General features: G+C 41.2%; 1 protein-coding gene across 1 annotated transcript in view; it reads left to right on the top strand.

Moving 5' to 3' along the window:
• The window catches only part of STK32C (serine/threonine kinase 32C), a 208801-nt gene extending 188357 nt beyond the window's left edge, over positions 1 to 20444 (top strand). The window contains exons 4-12 of the mRNA XM_054983368.1: positions 4008 to 4181; positions 5720 to 5757; positions 8753 to 8842; positions 10937 to 11040; positions 11159 to 11275; positions 14380 to 14505; positions 14686 to 14817; positions 17900 to 17967; positions 20218 to 20444. Coding sequence (XP_054839343.1) covers positions 4008 to 4181; positions 5720 to 5757; positions 8753 to 8842; positions 10937 to 11040; positions 11159 to 11275; positions 14380 to 14505; positions 14686 to 14817; positions 17900 to 17967; positions 20218 to 20356 — 988 coding nt within the window. The 3' untranslated portion in view covers positions 20357 to 20444. The remainder of the gene's footprint in view (positions 1 to 4007; positions 4182 to 5719; positions 5758 to 8752; positions 8843 to 10936; positions 11041 to 11158; positions 11276 to 14379; positions 14506 to 14685; positions 14818 to 17899; positions 17968 to 20217) is intronic.
• Positions 20445 to 21489: the final 1045 nt, after the last annotated feature.

Genomic DNA, 21489 nt, shown 5'->3' with positions numbered 1-21489 from the left:
ATCAGGAGGGGCAGTATTTGGCTTGCCACAAGAGTTCTCAGTTGAAAAGCCAAAGAAAGTTTGATAGTAAGAATGAGTGCAGAAATTTCACTCCCTTCATTTTGTTATTAATATTTTTATTCACTTTAAACTTATAATTCAGATTGAGGGGGGTGTCTATTATTTGTTTCTCTTGGTGTCAGCAGGAGACACCTTCCTCCTCATTCCTTTTATTGTTTCTGCCCCAGTGGGATTGTACCCTTCACTCAATCAAATCCTCTTCCTAAATTTCAGGCAGAGGGAGAAAAGCTCCCCATTCATGTGGCATGAATTCTCACTTGCCCAGCGAGCAATGTAGGACTGCAGGACTGGCATGTGCAGGAGCTTTTCCCTCCTTTTGCTCCTGCCTTCCTCCCAAGGAGCTCAGGGTTGGGTATATGGTTCTGGCCTCACAGCAGCTCTATGAGGTAAATTAGGGGAGAAAGAGTGTCTTACTCAAGGGCACCCAAAATAAAATTGGACTACATGTCCTCAGGCACGAGGGCAAAACTTTGGCCTTTGCGCAGTTCTGCCAGCAATTATGAGCAAAGCTTTGCTCCTGCCTAGCAGGTAATTAAATAGTATGTCCCAGATAATTAAGTAGCACATGCTAAGAAGAACCATGGCTATATAAAATCAAAAAACCTTCACAAATCTAATGGGATGGTATAAAGATTAACAGAAAGTACAGAGAAGCATCAGTTAGGATACAGGTAAAAACATTGATCCAAAGCATAATATGAAACTAAAAACCACTTAACACTTTTTTATTATGATAACACAAAATAACACAAAGATAGTGCAAGCTTTCAGATTTGCTCAGAACTCTTCATCAGACTGGATATTTGGCAGCAGCCACGGGAGATACTTCAGAACATCTTGTAAGCATCCCTTGTGGCATGCTGAGCAGATATGCAAAGATAAAATGGTGCTGGTGTCATGTTTGGCCTTCTGAGAAGTATCCAGTGGATGCTATAAAAAACAGTATCTGATTAAATGTGTCTCTAGCACCAGATGGAATTCATGGGTTCCTTGAAAGAGGGAGAAAATGTAGTGCTTAGATTAACAATACTGGAGATTAGTTTTAGTTGATGCACAAGGCAAAGAGTCAGTAGAAGCCAAATTTCCCTGGGTTCGGGGGAGAACATAAGCAAAGTCTTTTCTCAGGTTCTTTTTCCTCCAGTTGAACTATCCTTCTTTATATCAGCTAAATTGGATTATTTCCAAAGAGAAAGAAGTTTCAGGTCAGTCCCCAAACAAATGCCGGATAATACCTTTTATTAGGACCAATCATAGGTTCTCCAGAGCTCTTCATCAGGCTGGATGTTTCAAGGGGAGACACAAAAAGTTGTTATAGGCTCTTGTAAGTATCCCATGTGAAATACTAAACATGTATGCAAACTTGAAATGCTGCCAGTGTCTGAACTAATCAGAATGATTTCTGTTCAGCGATATCTCCTGTATGGATGACATCAGAAGCATATCTGCTCAGATGTTCCTTCTTCTATAATGCTGCAAAACCCAGCAATTATTAGAGACAGATTAGCCATAAGTTTAAGAAGGCCACAACTCAGGTCATATATTGATTTCTTATTATGCAAATATGCTTCCCTAGTCAGTTGCTGATTATCAGCATGCGAAGCATTCTGAGCAAAATGATTGCAGCAGAAGACATTTGCAAAACAGAAAAAGAAAGGTGGCCATCTATGAGGATTTCTCTCAAGCTTTAAAACAGTCTGTGTTCGAGTGTCGGGTGTTTAGTATAAGTGACATCATCTGCCCGCAGCTATTGGGATGTTGCCTGCAATGCAGCATCTGCCAATGGGATGGTGGAGCAGCCAGTCATTGAGAAGGTGCTAAGAGGCATCCAAACAGGGTTTCCAGCTCTAGGTTGTGAAATTCTTGGAGATTTTGAGGGTAGAGTATGGGGAGAGCAGGGTTTAGGAGGGGAGGGACCTGAGCAGGGCATAATGCCACGGAGTCCACCTTCCAATGGAGCCATGTTCTCCAAGGGAATTGATCTCTGTCTAGAGATCAGTTGTAATTCCAGGCGATTTCTAGCCACCACCCGAAGGTTGGCAACTCTATGCCCAGTACAGTGGCGGGCATGGCAGTGGGATCCTTGCCACCCACCCAACATTCTCCTCTAAAGTCTTCCGTGGGCATGAGAGGAAGGAAACCTGTACAGAAATCTGTGCAGCTGAGCATTAACTCTATATTTTCATATTCTTGTAAGGAAGGCACACAATGCAATTTGGAAGAGAAATTGGTGTTTTTAAGCAGTCTAAAAGCAAGCAGTGGTTGCTAAAGGATTTTGCTTAATTATCCCACATCCCCATAGACCAGTAATTCTCAGCCAGTGGTACACGCACCACCAGTGGGGTGCTGAAGAAGTCTAGGTGGGATGTGGGGTTTTCATAACTGTTGCAAAGAATGCACGCTCCCTCAGCCCTCTGAGCTACCTGCAAGTGTGGCACGCCATCTCTTGTCAACTGTACTTGCCACAGATTATCTGTCTGACACCTTTTGTCATGCTATTATTAATAACAGAGTGTAAACATATTATGACGTTCCCTCGTACTTAAACAACAGGAATAGCACCAGAGACGTTTTTAAAATTCCATAACTAACTAACTAACTAACTAACTAACTAACTAACTAACTAACTAACTAACTAACTAACTAACTAACTAACTAACTAACTAACTATAGGTTCCCTTGTTTTCCCCCAAGCACTCCAGTATACTTTCTTTTACCCACTTTCTAGTACCCCAATCCCCTTCTCTTCACCCACCAGTACTTTCCTTCAGTTGTTAACTGAATATGACAGTCTCCACGGGTAATTTCCAACCTCACTCGACCAGGGATCTCTTCACTCTCTGGTGCTACCTCTCTGTTTGACTGGGTAGGGAAAATCTCTCCTTAGAAGATCTATCCCCCTTTCCTTAGCCCATTTGGGAGTCTGCACCTACTTTCTAAACCTCCTTGCCAACTTTCTCCAGTTCTCCTGCCAGTGTAAAACTGCTCTCTCTGTTAGGACTCCATCTCCCGACTCTTCACATTTGATTCCTGCCTGTTCAGCTAGGACTGAAAACAGACCCGCTGCTTTCCAGCTGATGCTACCAAATCAGATTCCTTGTTCACAGCTCTCTAATTCTGTGAGGGATTAACTCTTAATAGTCCTGCAGCTAGGTGTTTACAGCACTTATAGACTTTTAAAAAATGTGCAGTATGTCACAAATATAAATATCCTTCTTGTAAAAAGAGGACTTTTGTTGCTATCACTTCTTTGATAAGAGTGATTAAGTGGGGCATAAGATATGAAAGATTGAGAAACACTGCCATAGGCAATTTAATGTGGTTCCAATATGATTATCTGTTCTGTCAAGTCCTTTGGCAAGTAGGACCAATATCTTAGGTTCCCAGAGCTACTGGACTTTTACATTAAAAAGAAGGGTTAGCCACAATGCAGGCTAGCACTGTCTTGCTAGTGAGTCATTGAGAACTAATGGCACTGGTTTCCCTTTGACAATAAAACCAGGCAGGCTGCTTGATATTCCAGTCCATTATGGATTATGCCTAGAAAAGTGTGTAATGATCACATTCCAGGAACCATGTGATTGTGCCAGATATAGAAATGGGGGGTTGTGCGAGCAAAGTAAAATTAACTGGGACATTTGCTCCTTGTTCAATATCAACCCAGGGGGAGGAGGAGAGCTCATATAAAAAGCATTGCAAAACAAGATGATGTAACCCAACTGAATGTACTGAGAATAAATATGCAATGGGGGAAAAGTAGCATAGTGTCCTAAAGGAAACTGTTTGCATTTCAGAGGAATGTGTTTGCAGATCATATACAAAGTAAAGGTGCATGTGATATTTTTTATGCAAGTGCATGTATACATGAAAGAGTCCTTGCATTTGGGGATGCCACCTGTGGCATTTCCTTGATATCCCATAGTTCACTCACCTCTGCTCATTTTCCACAGGTACTCTTTTCAGGATGAAGAAGATATGTTTATGGTAGTGGATTTACTCCTGGGTGGTGACCTTCGTTATCATCTCCAGCAAAATGTGCAGTTTACTGAGGAAACAGTGAAACTCTATATCTGTGAGATGGCCTCAGCCTTAGATTATTTACGCAGTCAGCATATTATACACAGGTAAAGACACAATCTGTTACTTCCAGCTGCTGCAAACTGGCAGCACAATACAAGCCAGTCTGGATATTTGCTTATTAGGGATAGCTGTTGAGCAGGTTTCGGTTACATATGAGCCCTGCTATACATCTGAACTTGTAATTGGTACAGTGTATTTAATTCCTAAACATTTTTGAAGAAGTGAGCTGTGATTCACAAAACCTCATACCCTACCTCAAACGTTGTTAGTCTTACAGGTGCTATTAGACTCTTGCTCTTTTCTACTGCTACAGACAGACTAACACGGCTACCCATCTTGATCTATTTTTGATAACGTATTTAATTCCTAAACATTTCAGAACATGACAGCGTGCAATCACTTATAACTGGAAAAAGTTGCCACTAGATAATTTTTCTCTAAGTCACCACAGCTAGAAAGTACTTATTTGTAATTTATAGTCCACTTTCTCATTGAGACTCAAGGCGGATTACAAAGTGTTGGCCAGTATGATCAAACATTCAAAAAGCAGTGCAGTAGGGTATGGAATGCAGAAATTTGAATACAAGCAGAAGCTCATACATAGCTTAAGAAAATGCTGTACTGAGTATGTGTTCCCCACTCACTAAGTGCCTGTTCAGAAGTTTATGAGACTCTACAGAGCTTTAGGTAAGGGTGCCAGCTTTTTGAATAGGCTACCAATGACTGTGGTCATAATTGGGACATTAGGGAGATCAGCTCATAAACCAAAGGATTTCCTGTTTTCTTTGCTGGTAAGTTTAGAGATGCTCTGTCGTTATAAGTAGCTTTTCTTCGCATTTACTTTAGTATATAAGGATCAAACAAGATAGAGGCATTTGGTTGGTCGCTATGTGAGGTAGGATGCTGGACTAGATGAACCATTGGTCTGATCCTGCATGGCAACTCTTACATTCCTCATGAGATGCAGGGAGATCTGTGAATGGATTTCCTGAGTATTTTTTTATTGGTGAGTTGAAACCATGGGTGAGGGTTTTTAAACCCCCTCCCCTCTCCCCAATGCAAAGGCACACTATTTTCCCAACCTCAGATACTTGCCTTGCTGGGGGAGGCCATTTGTCTTGTGGGGAAACCATATAGCGGACTGATATCTTCCCCCCAAAGCACATAGCACTTCCAGGGGACTATTCAAGGAAAACAGCATGTAGCAAAGGCCTCTCCCCCATAGCTCTGGTCCATGCTGGACGTCCCCATAGCTGATATTTATTACCCAGATGTGCTTGGGAGATCCATTGACAAATCTGCCCTGCATTTTCTCAAGTTTGGACTTAACGTACCTGGCCGAGAGTTGTTTTCTCAGTATGACATTCTTTTGTGTGTTTCAATTATTACTTTGAATAGAAATTTCCTTGAGAGGGTTACGCAAATTTCACACTCCTATTTTGTTTAATGGCTCCGGAAAAATATTCTTTTTATCTAAAATCCCACTATTTCACGGCTTCCTGGGGTATTTTTGCATTACACAGTTGTAAGAAATTGTTGCCTTCCTATTATAAATCTGACTTAAAAGCTTGCTTCTTTCCAGAGATGTGAAACCAGACAACATTCTCCTTGATGAACAAGGTAAGAACAAAAAAAATTCCTAATTATTTTTGCCACCTCTGCATCTGAATACTCTGATCTTCTCTGTGCTTTCTGTTTTGTACATTCATTTACATGTTCAAGTTTTTCCCCCCTCAGTTTTCATAGTTGTGAATGACGTGCAAGAGGATAAGGGATTTGAAACTGAACGTATTCTGTTCATCAGCCCCCCCCCCCAGCTCATTTCAGAGAAGAATTAGCGTAATTGACATTGATTGGTAGCTACTATTACTCATTCTGGAAAGGTTTTGATAAGTGCAGCTTCATGCAAAAGCAATTAAAATTAGCTTTGTGAGACGCCCATTGTCGTTTTCTGATATAAAATATATAAAGAGCACATTTATCCATTTTTTCTCCTTAACATCTGTGTACCTGCTTGAGTAGTCAGTGGCAAGAAGTGACAGATGTTCTTGAATTTCTGAAAGATGTCAGGAATAAAGCAAGATTTTCCACGTGGGCAGGGCTTTGATACATTCTTGAATCTCCATATGGGCAGAGGCTTCACTTTTCAGTTTTCAGATGAGAATTTTTCAGTAGGCTGTCATAACAAAATCATTCCTCACTTTCCTGAAGAACTCCAGCTATACTGCAGAGCACCTGCTTTGAGCCAAGCAACACACGATGTAAGGAGTTCTATCTTTGGAACTCCAGATGTGTCATTTGACTATAAAAAGCAGTTGGTACTCCAGTATGAATTGAGGACATGATACTGGGAAGGGTATGTTAAATCCCCTGGACTGCTTTAATCCTCAGTAGGGAGAGGATGCAAGAAGGTCCCCCCCCCAACCCGGTCAGGTTACCCCCTCAGCACCAAGGCTTTGATCTATGTTGACCTTCCCTCTTCCCCAACAACCACTTTTGCAGTCAGAGGAAATATCTGGAGTTTCTGTCATGGAACTCTAGAATCACACAACAGACAGGAAAATCCAGGAGGTGATGAGTAGACAATATCCAGATGTGTGGATTCAGTTGTGTAGCCTAACTCTTTGAAGGTGAATTTTTGAGAACTGAAACATACATGGTGTAATGCAGTTTTTCTCTGGAATTTACATGCATAATTCAAGCTGGGGATTACCATTTGGGAAGTTTTCCCAGCAGCTAGGTGAGAAAGTCTTGAGGAATTCTTCCCCCTTGACTCTTGATGACTCCAAGTCATATCTAAGCACTATATATATATACATTAGTGCCTATGAAGTACCTGCAGTCTTGTTGTGTCATAAGAGAAATAAAAAAGGAAAAATATTTTAGTGTCTATCCATGCTTCTTGAATCACTAATACTAATGAGAGAGGGAAAGAGAGAGTGACCTGAAGAAAAAGTCAGCAGATTATTTTGGATTGGAGTTCTTATCTGGGCTTGAAAGTCGTTGTCCTGCAAGCGAGTTCTGAAAGTGGCTCTTGATTTGTTGCAGCTCATGAGGGATTTTTTCCCAGCCTTTGGTAGCAAGAGAGGTGATAAGTGGCCTGCAGTACACTTAATGGTGGTTTGGAAAAGATATGTTTATTCACAGGAGTATTCTGACATCAACCACCTGTATCTTAAGATGAATTTATAGGGACCCTCAGGTGGGTTAGAATTTTCCCAAATTAATGAGAACACTGGAAGGGTGTTTGCTGTGCAGCTAGCATCAAGAATCGGGACCCACATGTTATTAGATATTTGTGAACATTCGGTTTGGATTTTTTGGCAATGCAGGAGGGGAACGATTATAGGAGAGCAATAATCCAAAGACCTGTGAATTCAGAATTCAAAAGCAAGAACACAAACCACGTCATACCTTTTATTACTTAACAAAAAGGTATTATGTAGACCTTCACCGGCTATTGTCATTCAGCTTCTGTAATCACTCCACTCCCCAAGATACAAGGACAGATGGACTCACATTCTAGCTATATCAGAAGAAGTGAACTCTGACTCACGAAAGCTCATACACCCTACCAGAGATCTTGTTAGTCTTATAGGTGCTACTGGCCTCTTGCTCTTTTCTACTGCTACAGACAGACTAACATGGTTCCCCATCTTGATCTATCTGAACCTTGTTATTGGTTTTAGAATTTTGTTTTAGACCAGCATTCTTTTTTACTTTGTGGATTCAGTCAGAGACTCAAATATGACAGCAGTAAATCTGGCTGTGAATCACAAGTAAAGCAGGAGCGGTGGTGGTGGAAAAGTAATTTAATGCACCAAAAAGGTTCACCCTGCCCATGTGCTCTTGTGATGCTTTAAATCACACCCTCACACCCAGCTGTACGTGTAATAGAGATGCTGGAGACTGCAAACTTCCTCTGAGGTATGTGCGTTGGACTTTACTCATTCTGCAGTGAGAGGCTTCTTTGAGAGCCTGATAGAGAGGGTGGCGTATTTTATCACTTCAGAGTGAGGTTTTGATTTGAAGACGCTTGGATGCACTCTCTCAAGTGTGATTCTGATGATTTACAGGCTGGGTGATTTGTCCATGCATGTGTCCCTCCACCACCACCCATTGTATTTCCAGCTTTTTTTCCTGCTCAGACAGCACCATTCCCACATGCATCATTTATTCAGCGATCAAATTGCTGCTCGTGAGGCAAGAGAGAGAAGCAGAAAAGATGTGGTCTGCTCTGACCACAGATGGCTTCAAGGGCTTTTATCATGTATGTCTATGTGTGTAAACCAACTTATGTTGAAGGTAGATTAGTATCTCTACCAGGAAAAGATTCAAGTAAGTGCTGGTGTTTAATGAAGCCCTTGAGTTCCAGGAATCAGAAAATGTTTATGTGTGCAGACATAGCACCCTATTCTGGGAATAGACTCCCCCCTTCCCACACAATGCTTCCTGGGCCATCTTATCATTTAATGAGGGACAGGTCACCTTTTGCCGGTTTAGTATCAGGGACCTCCTTGCTTAAGGTTTAAGCCATTTCTCTCTGAAAAAAGGAGCACCAGTGTTTATCAGCCCTGATGTTTGGACTTACTTTCTCAAATTTGGTTCCTCCTAGGCCATGCCCACCTAACGGATTTTAATATCGCAACAATAATCCGGGATGGTGAAAGAGCAACTGCTTTAGCCGGAACAAAGCCTTACATGGGTGAGTAAGAACCTTCCTTTGGTTGAAATGATGCCATTCATATGCAACCACTTTCATGAGAAATCCATTTTATCATCTCCCTTTCATACAAAAGTGGAGCTAGGTAAGGTTCACACTAGCAAGCCACACGACCATGCTGATGTGATTTTTCTTCTCCAGTTATATTTTATTGTTCAAAAAGCCCACTTATCTCTTGTTACACTTGCTTTCCCTTCCCTCTTTTTGTTGCCACTCGTGCCATTGAAGCACAAGTTATAAGGGCGAGGAATCATCTTTTTTTGGTTACTTGTATAAAAGCATTATTCTTCCTTTTCTTTCTGTGTAACTTTTCCATTTCTTCCAAAAATTTACGTTCTTTTTTGTTATGTTTGTAAATTGTATACGTTCATTTTTGTTATTTAGTTTCCTTTGGCTTTCATTGGTTTGCCAAGTGCTACTATAGGAGTTACCTGGGTGTCCCTCCACAGCCCCCTCCGATCAGGGCTATTTTAGAAGCCACTCACAGCAGTTGAACAATGCTTGCTTAGCCGGCAATGATTTCCAGACAAATGCACATCCCTATCATTTCGGGCATTTTGTAGAGTGTGACTAACAAGCTTTCTAAATAAATAAAGCACCATGTACATTGATGGTTGTGTAGTAGCATCAACATCTGTATGATCTGATACTTAAAAGGAGGCTTTAGATCGCTGCTTTTACCAGCAAATACGCACAATAACTGCTTCCAAAATCTACATGATGCTGCAGAGATTTCCCCACCAGTTTCTTTGCATTTACAGTGAAATGCTAAGCAGAGGTACTCCAGACTGGAGTAATTCTGCTTAGGATTTAACTGTCAGTCTCTCTTTCTGTTGGTGCACTTCTTATTACTCCTGTGTTTTGTTTTTCACCCCAACCTTTTGGCATGGAGGGATAGTTTCAGAAGAGCATGGGCCAGCTTCCCACAGTGGAATTTCTACCACTGCATTATAAATGGGCTGCCTGCAGGAAGATCATGAGGACTTGCTCACCTGGTCCTATTGCCTGGCCAGAGTGCACTGGCTCTTGGTGTACCCTTTCCCAAACACCCTTTCCCACTCCAGGGCAAAACCTGTTGCAGGGTGCCGTCCTTTTGTCCATTGCTGCTTCTTTCTGCCAACCAGAGGAGGGGTGGTGGCTTCTCTTCTGCCTCCTCCTTCTGCTTTAAGGAGAGAGCAATCCTAAGCAGTTCTGTTCAGAATCCTACTCAAGCATATTCAGTGGGGCTTACATCCAAGAAAAGTGTTTATAGGATTGCACTATTAGACTTCTTTATGAGTTTGAAAAGATATGTGCCCCAGAATGGGCATCATGGAAAATCATTGTTGAGGAACCAGATCTGCCTTTCACAAACATTAGATTTTAATATGATAATCAACTATCATGATTCATTTAAAATTTATATATAATATAACAAAATGTATATAGGTTCTTCTAGTTTTGTAAACCCTCTGTTGCTTTTGGCACAATCCCTTAGTCCCCACCCCCTACTGGAACTAAGACTAAGAATATGGAACAGGAATGGGTACATGTTCGCCCTCTGTTCAGCCCACTATCTCCCCCATGTCTTGCTTTCCTAGTTTCAGACTTTAGATTGTGTGCGCTTCAGGGCAGGGACCTGTACTCTTTAAATTGCCATGCACATCAATATGTATGTGTGCACCTTCAAGTCACAACTGATTTATGGCGACCACGGCAAGGGGTTTGCAAGAGAAGCAAGGAGCAGAACTGATTTGCAATTGCCTTCCTCTGCAGAACAACCTCAGTCTTTCTTGGTGTCTCCCATCCATGTACCAACTCTGCTTTGCGTCCTAGATCTCATTAGATTGGGCTATACACCATGCCTGCACATTAATAGCACTAAATAAACAAAGTTGCAGTGGGCTGGTTCTGATATTCCCTCTTGCTTCAATGGAAAATACTTCCTCCATGAAGGTGGCAGAAGAGAGGCAATGGACCTAGGTTGGTGGAAGGGATTCCATGCCTTTGTCTGAATCTTAGCATAATGTAAGAATAATTTCATGGCATTCAAACATGGTACAAACAAAGTAATTTCTTCCTCTTTTTCCCTCTTAGCCCCAGAAGTCTTTCATTCTTTTCTGAATGGTGGAACTGGTTATTCCTTTGAAGTTGACTGGTGGTCATTGGGAGTGATGGCATACGAGCTCCTTCGTGGATGGGTGTAGTATCATTTTTTTAATATAGATGTTGTGGCTGCCTGCCCCTTTATTTATGTTCTTAATGTGCCTCAGAGGGAAGTGCAGAAGTTTCCAATATCTCTGTTTTCTTTTTTTCTAGAGGCCATATGACATCCACTCCAATAGTCCAGTTGAATCTTTAGTTCAGTTGTTCAGTACTGTGAGCGTCCAGTACACGACAACATGGTCAAAAGACATGGTGGCGTTATTAAGGAAGGTAAATAACAGTTTCTTCAGTAGGGCTGCGATTGTTGACCAGCAAGGTGGAAATAGCAAAGAAAACTTAATCTAGAGAGCCAGTCTCAGAGAGCAGCCTGCACATTGTTGCCTGTATGTATCTGCAGGTGTTTAGTCTCCAAATGAGATGACTCTCTGTATGCAATGGACTGAATTTAAGCCATAGAATTAGATGCAAATGCAAATTAGATGCAACTATGGAAAGGAATCCTTCTGGTCGAGGAAAGAACCATTCCATGAGTGTGTGAGTGGAAGGGCATATTTAGCTACAACCCCCAAGGTTAGGATCTAAGTTAGTGTCACAAAGTGTTGGATGCAGTACTGGATGCAATGATGCAATGTTTCAAATGCTTATAACACCGTTTTGCTCAGATATTTATTTCCCAGTCCAATGTGTGTACATTCCCTTGCTGGATCAGATAGACATTTGCAATGCTAATCAGAACAGATCCTTTTCCTTCAAACTAATGGCAATGAGCCAACCTTTATTGTAAATGTCATCGTTCAGTAATCAATATAAAATATTGCTTTTTTTGCTTTGTTAGTATGTGCCAGTTCCCATGATAAAATTTCAGAGTGAAGTTTCCTTTTCTTGTCTCAGTACATGAGGCTTAATTGTTCATAAGAACATAAACAGAGCCTAGTGGATCCGACCAGTGGTCCATCTAGTCCAGCATCCTCTTTCATACATTGGCCAACCAGTTGCCCTGGAGGGCCAAACAAGATAGAGACCAAAGCCTTCCCCTGATGCTGCCCCCTGGCCCTTGCATTCAGAGGTTTGCTGCCTCTGTACATGGAGGGTCCCTTTTGTCACCATGGCTAGTAGTAGCCATTGATGGACTGCTATCAGTTTAAAATTCTTTGGTTAACAGTTCTCCAGTTTCATTGGGTTTCTTTCAGTTTCAAGCAACTGAAAGAAAATATGTTTGTATCCATAGTTTACCAGTGAAAATTTTTTGATGCAAGCCCACTGTACCTATCTCTGCAATGGTTTCCTTTTGATGTCACTCACACAAACAGGTGGCTCCAATACAGATTACTGTCAGGTGACCAATATACAGAAAGAAAGTTTGATTTAAAGAAGTTGAGTTCCATTATGGAACAATTCCCTCGAAACTCACTCAGCAAGTACACAAACGCCCTCTACAGGACTCACATCAGAGCATAACTTTCAAAACATTGTCTACAGAAACCAATTTCAAGCAGCCATAAGAGAGAACTCCAAATATATGATGTATGTAAACACACTGTTTTGAAGAGGTTATTTAAAAAAAAAAACTAGTCCATATATAGTCATAATACGCTAATAATACAATCCTAAACAGGATTACCCTTCTATGCCCATTGACTTTAGTGGACTGAGAAGATTGTAACTCTGCTGAGGACTGCTCTTAAAACCACCTACGGCTCTTATTGGGGAATGGAAACTGAATGAATTCATAGTTTTACATATAGAAAGACCCCAGTTTAATCTCTGGCAGACAGTACTGGGCTTGATGGGTGAATGTGATGACAGAACAACACAACAAACTATATTTAAACAAGTTTGTCAGCAATCCAGCTGTTTTGCTCGGCTTGCTCCTCCCACTTCCCTCCTCCTCAAATGTATTACGTTTATTGGACCTCTTCCCTGTTTGATCACACTCCACTTGGCTATAACTTCAGAATATAGCATCTTGAGCAACTGGAGGTTGCTTTCCTCTTACAAGCCAGGATTCTAAACTGGGATTGAGGTTTAGAATCCCAGTTTGTGGTACTGCAAGGGACTCCAGTTTGCCAAGGTGTCTGCATTAAGAAGCCCTGGCTAACTTGGATTGGATCAAACTGGGAAGTGTCCAGTTAATCTCCATACACTGCAGGGAGGGGAGCATGTGAATGAAGCAAACAAGCTCTGGTCATATTCAAGGCTGACAAGCTGCTATTTCATTAAAGTTTGTTGTGACATCTGAATGTAACCTTACTGTAAGGCAGCTTCCCGTGTTTTCATGTTGGACTGAAGCTGCTGAATGGTGGTGTGGAATTCTTTGGTCTTGATGCACACTCCTGATTGGAGTCAAGTATTACAAACCTGGAAATAACCAACTTCCTTAACATCACCAGAAATGAAGACTGTGTTTAGTGTTTGTTCTTGAGATGTTGATTCAAACATTGAGTAGAGCAGATGGCACAATTTTCAGAAAACTGCAACCACTTCAGATAGGGTCTTACTTGTTTGAAAATGCTTTGTCATGAAAATATGCACATGAAAACTAACGTGGTAAAGCATGGCTTTTAACATAGACTTGTAACCTGAGCCAGCTGACTTTAGGGAAATGGTCAGGGCCTTTTCATCCAGGAAGATTTTGGCACATAGATGGAATGTGTAGCACAATCCTCAGCACAGTTACACTATTTGAAGTCTATTGAAGTCCATGGGCTCAAAGGATGTAACTCTGGATTTTTGGCTGTTTTTACTGTGTCTAGGGACCACTTCATAAATGCTTTTCAGGACTGTTAGCTGTCTGGGACTGTAATACTTTTATCAAAGCAAGTTTTATTGATTGTTTTTAATGTTATTTTTATTGCACTGAATGTTGTAAATGGTCTTTGTGAGCTGCTACAAGAGCCTTCTAAAAACACATCATATTTATTAGCCACTTCTCCATGTCTTACTATGCTTGAAGTGGCTGAGTAGGTATTATGCTCAGATGTAAATGAATGTCTGCTCAGGGTTTGTATAAGTTCCCGGGGGGGCGGGGGGTTGTTATGTTAGCTTTAAAGCACAGTTGCTGTTTCTGCTGGTTGGGTCTCAAAGTGTACCTGTAACATTTGAAAGAGGGATTATGAATGACAAATGGCAAATGCAGTTGTTTACTCTCCAGCTCCGCTGGTACCCAGAAAGCTGCAGCACTGGTGTGAGAAGAGATTGCATCATCCAACCACTCTGTATAGCCTCCTTGTTTCAGCTATTATCGCTGGGGGGCCACACAGAAGGAGCAACCATTCCATGGAAGTAATCAGCCCAGAGTTCTGAGCTAAAGCTGTTTTATCCTTTGCAGTACTGTTTTGTCAAGACAAACTTTGCCACAACATTTGTAATTTCAGCTTCTTACAGTGAACCCTGAGCATCGCTTTTCTAGCTTAGCTGACATCCAGACTTCCTCCTACTTATCCAGCGTGGATTGGGATGAAATCTGTGAGAAGAAAGTGGAACCGGGCTTTGTTCCTAATGTAAGTCAAAGTGCCTGGTACATTTGCTTCTGTCCCTGATCCCCATTGCTTATGAGAGAAGCCGTGGTGTAAAGCCAAGGATTTGCCAAGGCAAACACATTTGGTACAATATCTTGCTACAGTTAACTTGCTTGTAAATCACATGGCTTTAAGGCAATATCTTGGTCTGATTAAACACAGAAAGGCCGTCTGCACTGCGACCCCACTTTTGAGCTAGAAGAGATGATCTTGGAGTCAAGGCCATTGCACAAGAAGAAGAAGAGGCTGGCAAAGAATAAGTCCCGGGATAATAGCAAGGACAGCTCACAGTCGGTCAGTGTATCCTTGAATTTTCCAATGTAAACAAAAGAGGACATTGAGCACAAAAAAGGCTAAAACAAAACAACCCAAACAGAGTTTAAATATTTGAGTGTTGTGCTATATTTTGCTTTGCATAAGACCCTAAAGAATAAGCGGTCTGTGCCAGTGCTATACACAGTATGGATATTCTGTTCTCTCTTATGTTAGATGAGAATGAATGGCACCTCCTAGAATTTCTAGGTCTGTGATTTGATTCCTCTGACATATAATATTGGCATGGCATTACTATTTCTATCAACTACAAAAACACTGAGATAAGGATCACTAAACACAAATGAAATTCATTCTTATCCAATATTGTGTGTGTGTTATTATAAAAAAATTAATCCAACATGCAGTACATACAATACAATGCCAAGACCACGGCTATACAGCCCGGAAAATCCACAACAACCATCATAATCCACAAACATGTTCAAATACTGGCAGATAGTCGGCAAGTATTATAACAAAGTAAATGTAGCTCATATACAATCAAATAAACCTGAAGCACTTCATATTGGGTCCAAACATTCTAAACAACTCTCCTTTAATCTTTTTTTCTTCCTTCATGAGCTTCCAGATTATCACTTGTTTCGGAGTCTTCCTCAGAAGGGGAGTGAATACTTATAAACCATTCAGATAGTGTCATAAATGTTAACAGTCACAATGGTTCTTTGCACGATTAGCATGAAGGAGCTGTACAAACATGAGGAAGCTATACCAGACCAGAGATTCTTTATTACAGCACTTAGCCAATACATTTATCATAAAAAGTAAAATACATATTTTACGACCATTAAAACATGGAACATATGAATATGTACGATTTAAAACAAATCTTTCAAAATTTATAAAAACCAGAAATTCAGCATAGTTCTAGACAAGTAGTCGGAGTGGAGGCCTACACTCTAATGGACTTTAACAACCAGAGCACAAAATTTCGCTATCTGGTGTAATGTTGTAAAATCTGAGTTTGACAGCAGTTTCTCTAATTTGTTCTTATCCGGATGTTCTGAGATACCTTCCAGAAAGGGATTTATAAGTCTCATACGTGCTTCCTTAAAGAAAGGACACCTCAGGAACACATGTTCCTGGGTTTCAACCTCCCCAAGTATACAAGGACATAGCCTCTCATTCCAAGGAATCTTCTTAAATCTGCCATCCAGAACAGCAGAGGGTAGGGCAGAACATCTAGCCAAAGTAAACACTCTACCAGACCAAATAACACTTGCCTCTTGACTATTTTCTATGGCAGAGTTCCAAATTTGTGCGTTTGCAAAGTTGTCGTTATTGTTAATAATTTCATAGTATTATCAGTAAACATGTAAAAAGTCTAGTAGCACCTTTAAGACTAAAACAACTACAAGGGAAAACTTCCTGTAAATCACGAATCTCAAGGAGAGCACTACGGCTCAGGAAGTATGACACTGCACAAACGAGATATATATCTATATCCACTATATTAAATGTGCTTATTTGAGCAAACTCATTAATAATCTCAATTCACATACAATATACAATCACCAATCCCAACAAATCCTCAGTTAAGTGACAGTGAAACAGTCCTGGTATCCAATAGTAAAATGGCACGCCCCGCATTCTCCTCGCAGCTTGAAAGTAGCTGGTGTCCGTAGTTTGCCGGTAAAAGATACGGGCTACTGAAGGTATTGAAGATGTTAAAGGCAATCCTTGTATCGGAAAGTTAAATGGCCCGCCCCGCATTTGTCTCGCGGCTTGAAAGTAGCTGGCATCCATAGTTTGCCGGTAAAAGATACGGGCTACTGAAGGTATTGAAGATGTTAAAGGCAATCCTTGTATCGGAAAGTTAAACGGCCCGCCCCGCATTTGTCTCGCGGCTTGAAAATAGCTGGCATCCGTAATTTGCCAGTAAACGATACGGGCTGCTGAGGATGTTAAAGGCAACGAGCCCCGCCAGCCTCTTTCCACTTCACTCATTTCAAAAATTATTTTCTTCTTCAGGCCATTAAATGACTACATCTCATTTCAATCATTTCAATCAATTAACGGTAGCGGTGGGATCCCACCGCTACCGTTAATTGCATGGAGCTGGAGTTTTGAATGAATGAAATGAGATGTAGTCATTTAATGGCCTGAAGAAGAAAATAATTTTTGAAACGAGTGAAGTGGAAAGAGGCCGGCGTGGCTCGTTGCCTTTAACATCCTCAGCAGCCCGTATCTTTTACTGGCAAACTACGGACGCCAGCTACTTTCAAGCCGCGAGGAGAACGCGGGGTGTGCCATTTTACTATTGGATACCAAGACTGTTTCACTGTCACTTAATTGAGGATTTGTTGGGATTGGTGATTGTATATTGTATGTGAATTGAGATTATTAATGAGTTTGCTCAAATAAGCACATTTAATATGGTGGATATAGATATATATCTTGTTTGTGCAGTGTCATACTTCCTGAGCCATAGTGCGCACCTTTAAGACTAACCAACTTTATTGAGGCATAAGCTTTTGAGAACTACAGCTCTCTTCATCAGATGCATTTGATGAAGAGAGCTGTGGTTCTTGAAAGCTTATGCCTCAATAAAGTTGGTTAGTCTTAAAGGTGCTACTGGACTTTTTTACTATTTTTTTTCTCCTGGTCTGCAAGTAGCGTAGCTGGGGGCATTTTGTTCAAGGGCCCATAGAATTGGTCCCCTTAGTCCAATTCACTTGGAGATTGGGCTGTCTTTAGTGATCAGGCAGCACTAGGTCTCCTGCAATGTTGATGTCATTTGATTGAATAACAACCACTCCAGCATGCCCCTAAAAGTCCCTTATAGGGAATAAAGAAACTCAAATAGACCCAGAAAAAAATGAATCCCAAAACAAAAGGGGAGGCAGAGCTGAATACCATCAAATATCTGTATTTTTCCCCTTCCTGAGATCTGGATGCAAAAAATATCTTTTTTTCAAGTGCACATTACTACCAAAGAACCAATGAGTACTTTCAGGATCCCTTTCTGTTCATAACAGTCATTAATTGTTCTAGACAAATAAATTCATGCTAACATATTGTTTTCATTTTCTCTTCTTCATAGGAAAATGACTACCTCCAGGACTGCCTTGAAGCAATTCAGCAAGACTTTGTCATTTTTAACAGAGAGAAGTGAGTTTGGAAGAATGCTGTTAGAATCACTGAGTAGCATTTGAATTCACAAGGATTATTGCTAGCTGTTCCCTGACATGGATAGCCCACTCTAGCCTGTTCTCATGAGATCTTTGAAGCTAAGTCGGGTCAGCCTTGGTTAGTAATTGGATGAGAGACTTCCAAAGAAGACCAGGGTCTCTGTACAGAGGCAGAAATTGGCAAACCACCAATGCAATCCTAAGAAGAGTTATTCCAGTCTAAGCCCATTGAAATCAGTAGGCTTAGGGAGGTGTAACTCTGCTTAGGACTGCACTACACCGCTGTTAGTCTCTTACCTTGAAAATCCCAACAAGGATCATTATAATGGCACTTTCCATTACCATAGCTAGCTGTAGAAAAAAGGAGAAAGTTCTCAGAAGTAAGAATAATTTCACTTTTATGCCACGGCTTCTTGACTTATGAGTTACAGTGCAATCCTGTTCAGAGTTACTCCAGCTGAAGCCTATTGAAATCAATAGATTTAGATTGGCGTAATTAAGTTATGAGTTTCTGATGATGATGATGATGATGAAGAGGAATATAAAAGGAAAAGTACATGCTACAGGATCAGACCAATGATCCTTCATTATCTTGCTACACCCAGTGGCTGGTCAAATGTCCCAGATAACCTACAATGAGGATCCCCCAATATTGTACCTGGTATTCTGAATTATACTGTCTCTGAACATGGAGGTTAATCATGGTGAATAGTGATTCCTGGAACTATCAGGAATTTTATGCCTTGCCTCATATAAACTTGTGGCCCTCACTATATCTTGAGGCAGTGAGTTCAACAAGTTCTTTGTCTTCTCTGAATCCAGTACTGTTGGGAGGGAGAAAAAGGTTTTGTTATCCATTTTCTTCTACAGCATCCATAATTTTATAAACTTCTGCCATGTCCTCTACTCTGTCTTGTTTCTTAGCTAAAAAGCCCCAAAATTGCCCTTTTCTCTTAGGGAAGGTGCTGCAACCTCTTGAATTTCTTTTTTTGCCTCTTTCTCTGCCTTTTCTAGCTCTTTGATATCCTTTTTGAGACGGAGCAATGAAAATTGCATACAGCATTTCAAAGGAGCCCAACACACTAGATCGAGGGGCCCTAACATGGTGCCATGGCATCTGCTGACACCTTTCTGGTGTCCACCAAGTATTTTTAGAAAATGCGGCCAGACGAGACACTTGCCTAGCAGGCTTCTGATTGGCCATTGGAGATCCAGTTGGCTGGGCAGATTAAAATAACAATGTTTCAGTGGCAGCTGCCAACAGTCAGCATTCCAAAGGTGCCCAAAAGTTCAAAAAAGTTGGGAACCCATGCTCTAGATCTATACTACTTTTATTTTCAAAACCTTCAAAAGAAAAGAATAATTCCATTGTTAACAATCACTGGAATCGATTACATTTTGAATTGGCTAGCATATATGACCCAGAGTCTCCACATAATAGATTCACATCTATACTATACTTGCAGGCATCATTATTGACCCCAGTTATGATGCAACAAGATCGGCAATGTTTCAATTTTTAAGAAGCATGGTCCCCGAGAGACTCTTTCCACAATAGTTCCCTAATTGTAAGGAGGCAGCATACAGCAGATGAAACTGAAGGGTCACCTATGTGCCACTGAGGATACAGGCATTTCCTTGGCTTGGAGCCAGATTAAAATTTCCAGAATGGAATTAAAGTGTAAGTGCCAGGCCTTTGTAAGCCCAGTGCAGCCCACACATCTTCATGAAATGCTACTCCCAGGGGATGAGGGACCCTGAGGAATGACATGAAGTGGGTTTGCAGTGGGAAGAGGCAGTTGGTGGAACTTGAAAATTTAGTCTGGATCCAACCCCATCATTCCCAACAGAGAGTTGTACAAAGAAATGGGTATAATATCTCATTCTTTGTCATATGCTTAATCTCAAACACTGGCTGGATCCAACAGTAATTTCTACTAGTATTTTCCAGTGGTCACCGATTCTTCATTTAGTCCAGTACTGGCCTCCAGGTGGAAGCAAATAATGTTTTTTGCCTTGTCTTGGCTTCCCATCAGTACAGCAGGACTTTCTTACCTTCCGTGGCCTGCTGCAGCCTGAAACGGCCCCCCAAATGCTACTCCTGGAGGAACGGGTCTGCAGTGGTAGGAGAGAATTGGCATCCTTCCACACACCATTAAAGGAAATTTCTGCTGGATCTATCCAACCCACAGCTTTCATCAACATTTCTCTTGCTTCCTATCCTATACAGATTGAAGAGGACCCAGGATCAAATGAATGAGCCCATTTCTCCCCCTGAAACCACTGATGAAGCTGAAACAGAAACAGAATCGGAAAATTCCAACCTGAATATGTGTAGCTCAGTATGTTCTTCCACTGGCAGCAGCTAGGACTACGAGGACAAGGCAAAGGAGCCAGAAGCTTGCGTGTCTCTTGAATAAATCATTCTCAGGTTGCACTGACAGACAACAGTACACTGAGTACTTTAGTTAAGAAACAGAAGAGGAGTCACAAAAATCAACACTGTAGAGCCGTAAAGAGGCAGCTAGTTCTTACAGAACTGTGTTCATGGATCAAAATGATTGCCAGTCACCTGCTATAAGGAAAGACACTTTGCTATGCAACACTTTGGTAAACACGGGGCCATTTCCTTTGCTCCCTTTTTACAGGGGCTGATAGCTTTCTGACATATATTTTCAGGTGATAAGGTCAGACTGACTATAGCCTAGGTTAGGTCCCAGGTATTACTGAACAAGGCTGCACAGAAAGGGATGAGAGGGCAGAGGGAGATTGCAACAGTGGTTGTAAACTGGATGTTGCTGTACTGCCCTGGTGTTCCAGCTAATGAACACAAGAGAGTCTATCAATCTTTTCAGAGCATCTGAGGATCTTACAGAACAGGGGTAGCTACAAGTAACCTGTACGTACTGAACTCAATGGGTAAAATCTATAGTGACATCTTGGCTCCACTTGACTTGGCTCTACTTGATTTATGAGCCTCATCTCATAAATGTGTGTCAAGGAGTCGGGGATACTCCCAGCTACAGCCAAACACGCTGGGCTCTGCTACTGGAATTTGCAAAGTGTGTGATCCAAAGTAGGCTGTTGTTCTAAACATATGGATATTTTTACATAGCAGTCCTTACTCAGAAGGAGTGTGTAGGCTATAAATCAAGGTTATAAATCAAGGCTATAAATCAAGGTTAGCATTGCTTTCTTTCCTATGAAGCAGAAGGGCACCACTTGGGAGGAATGTAGAGGTGAGAGCTATAAAAGAGCAAAGGAAGTGATGACCGTTGCACCCTTCTGCTGACATGGTTCAAAGTGTAATTTAAAGTACTGTATATAAATCATTGGCCTCTGTATTCATCTGTAGAGGTCAGTGAAACTAATGTTTGTTCCAGCTGTGGATATTGCCTTTTTAATTGTTTCCAAAGCCTCTTTTTCTATGATAGGCTTAACAGCTTTATCTAATGCATAGTGGCTTTAAGTGACTACTTAAAACACCTGGATCCCTTGGTTC

This window comes from Eublepharis macularius, chromosome 6 (assembly GCF_028583425.1).
Source record: "Eublepharis macularius isolate TG4126 chromosome 6, MPM_Emac_v1.0, whole genome shotgun sequence".
NCBI lineage: Eukaryota > Metazoa > Chordata > Lepidosauria > Squamata > Eublepharidae > Eublepharis > Eublepharis macularius.
This window is presented reverse-complemented; position numbering and strand designations above follow the sequence as displayed.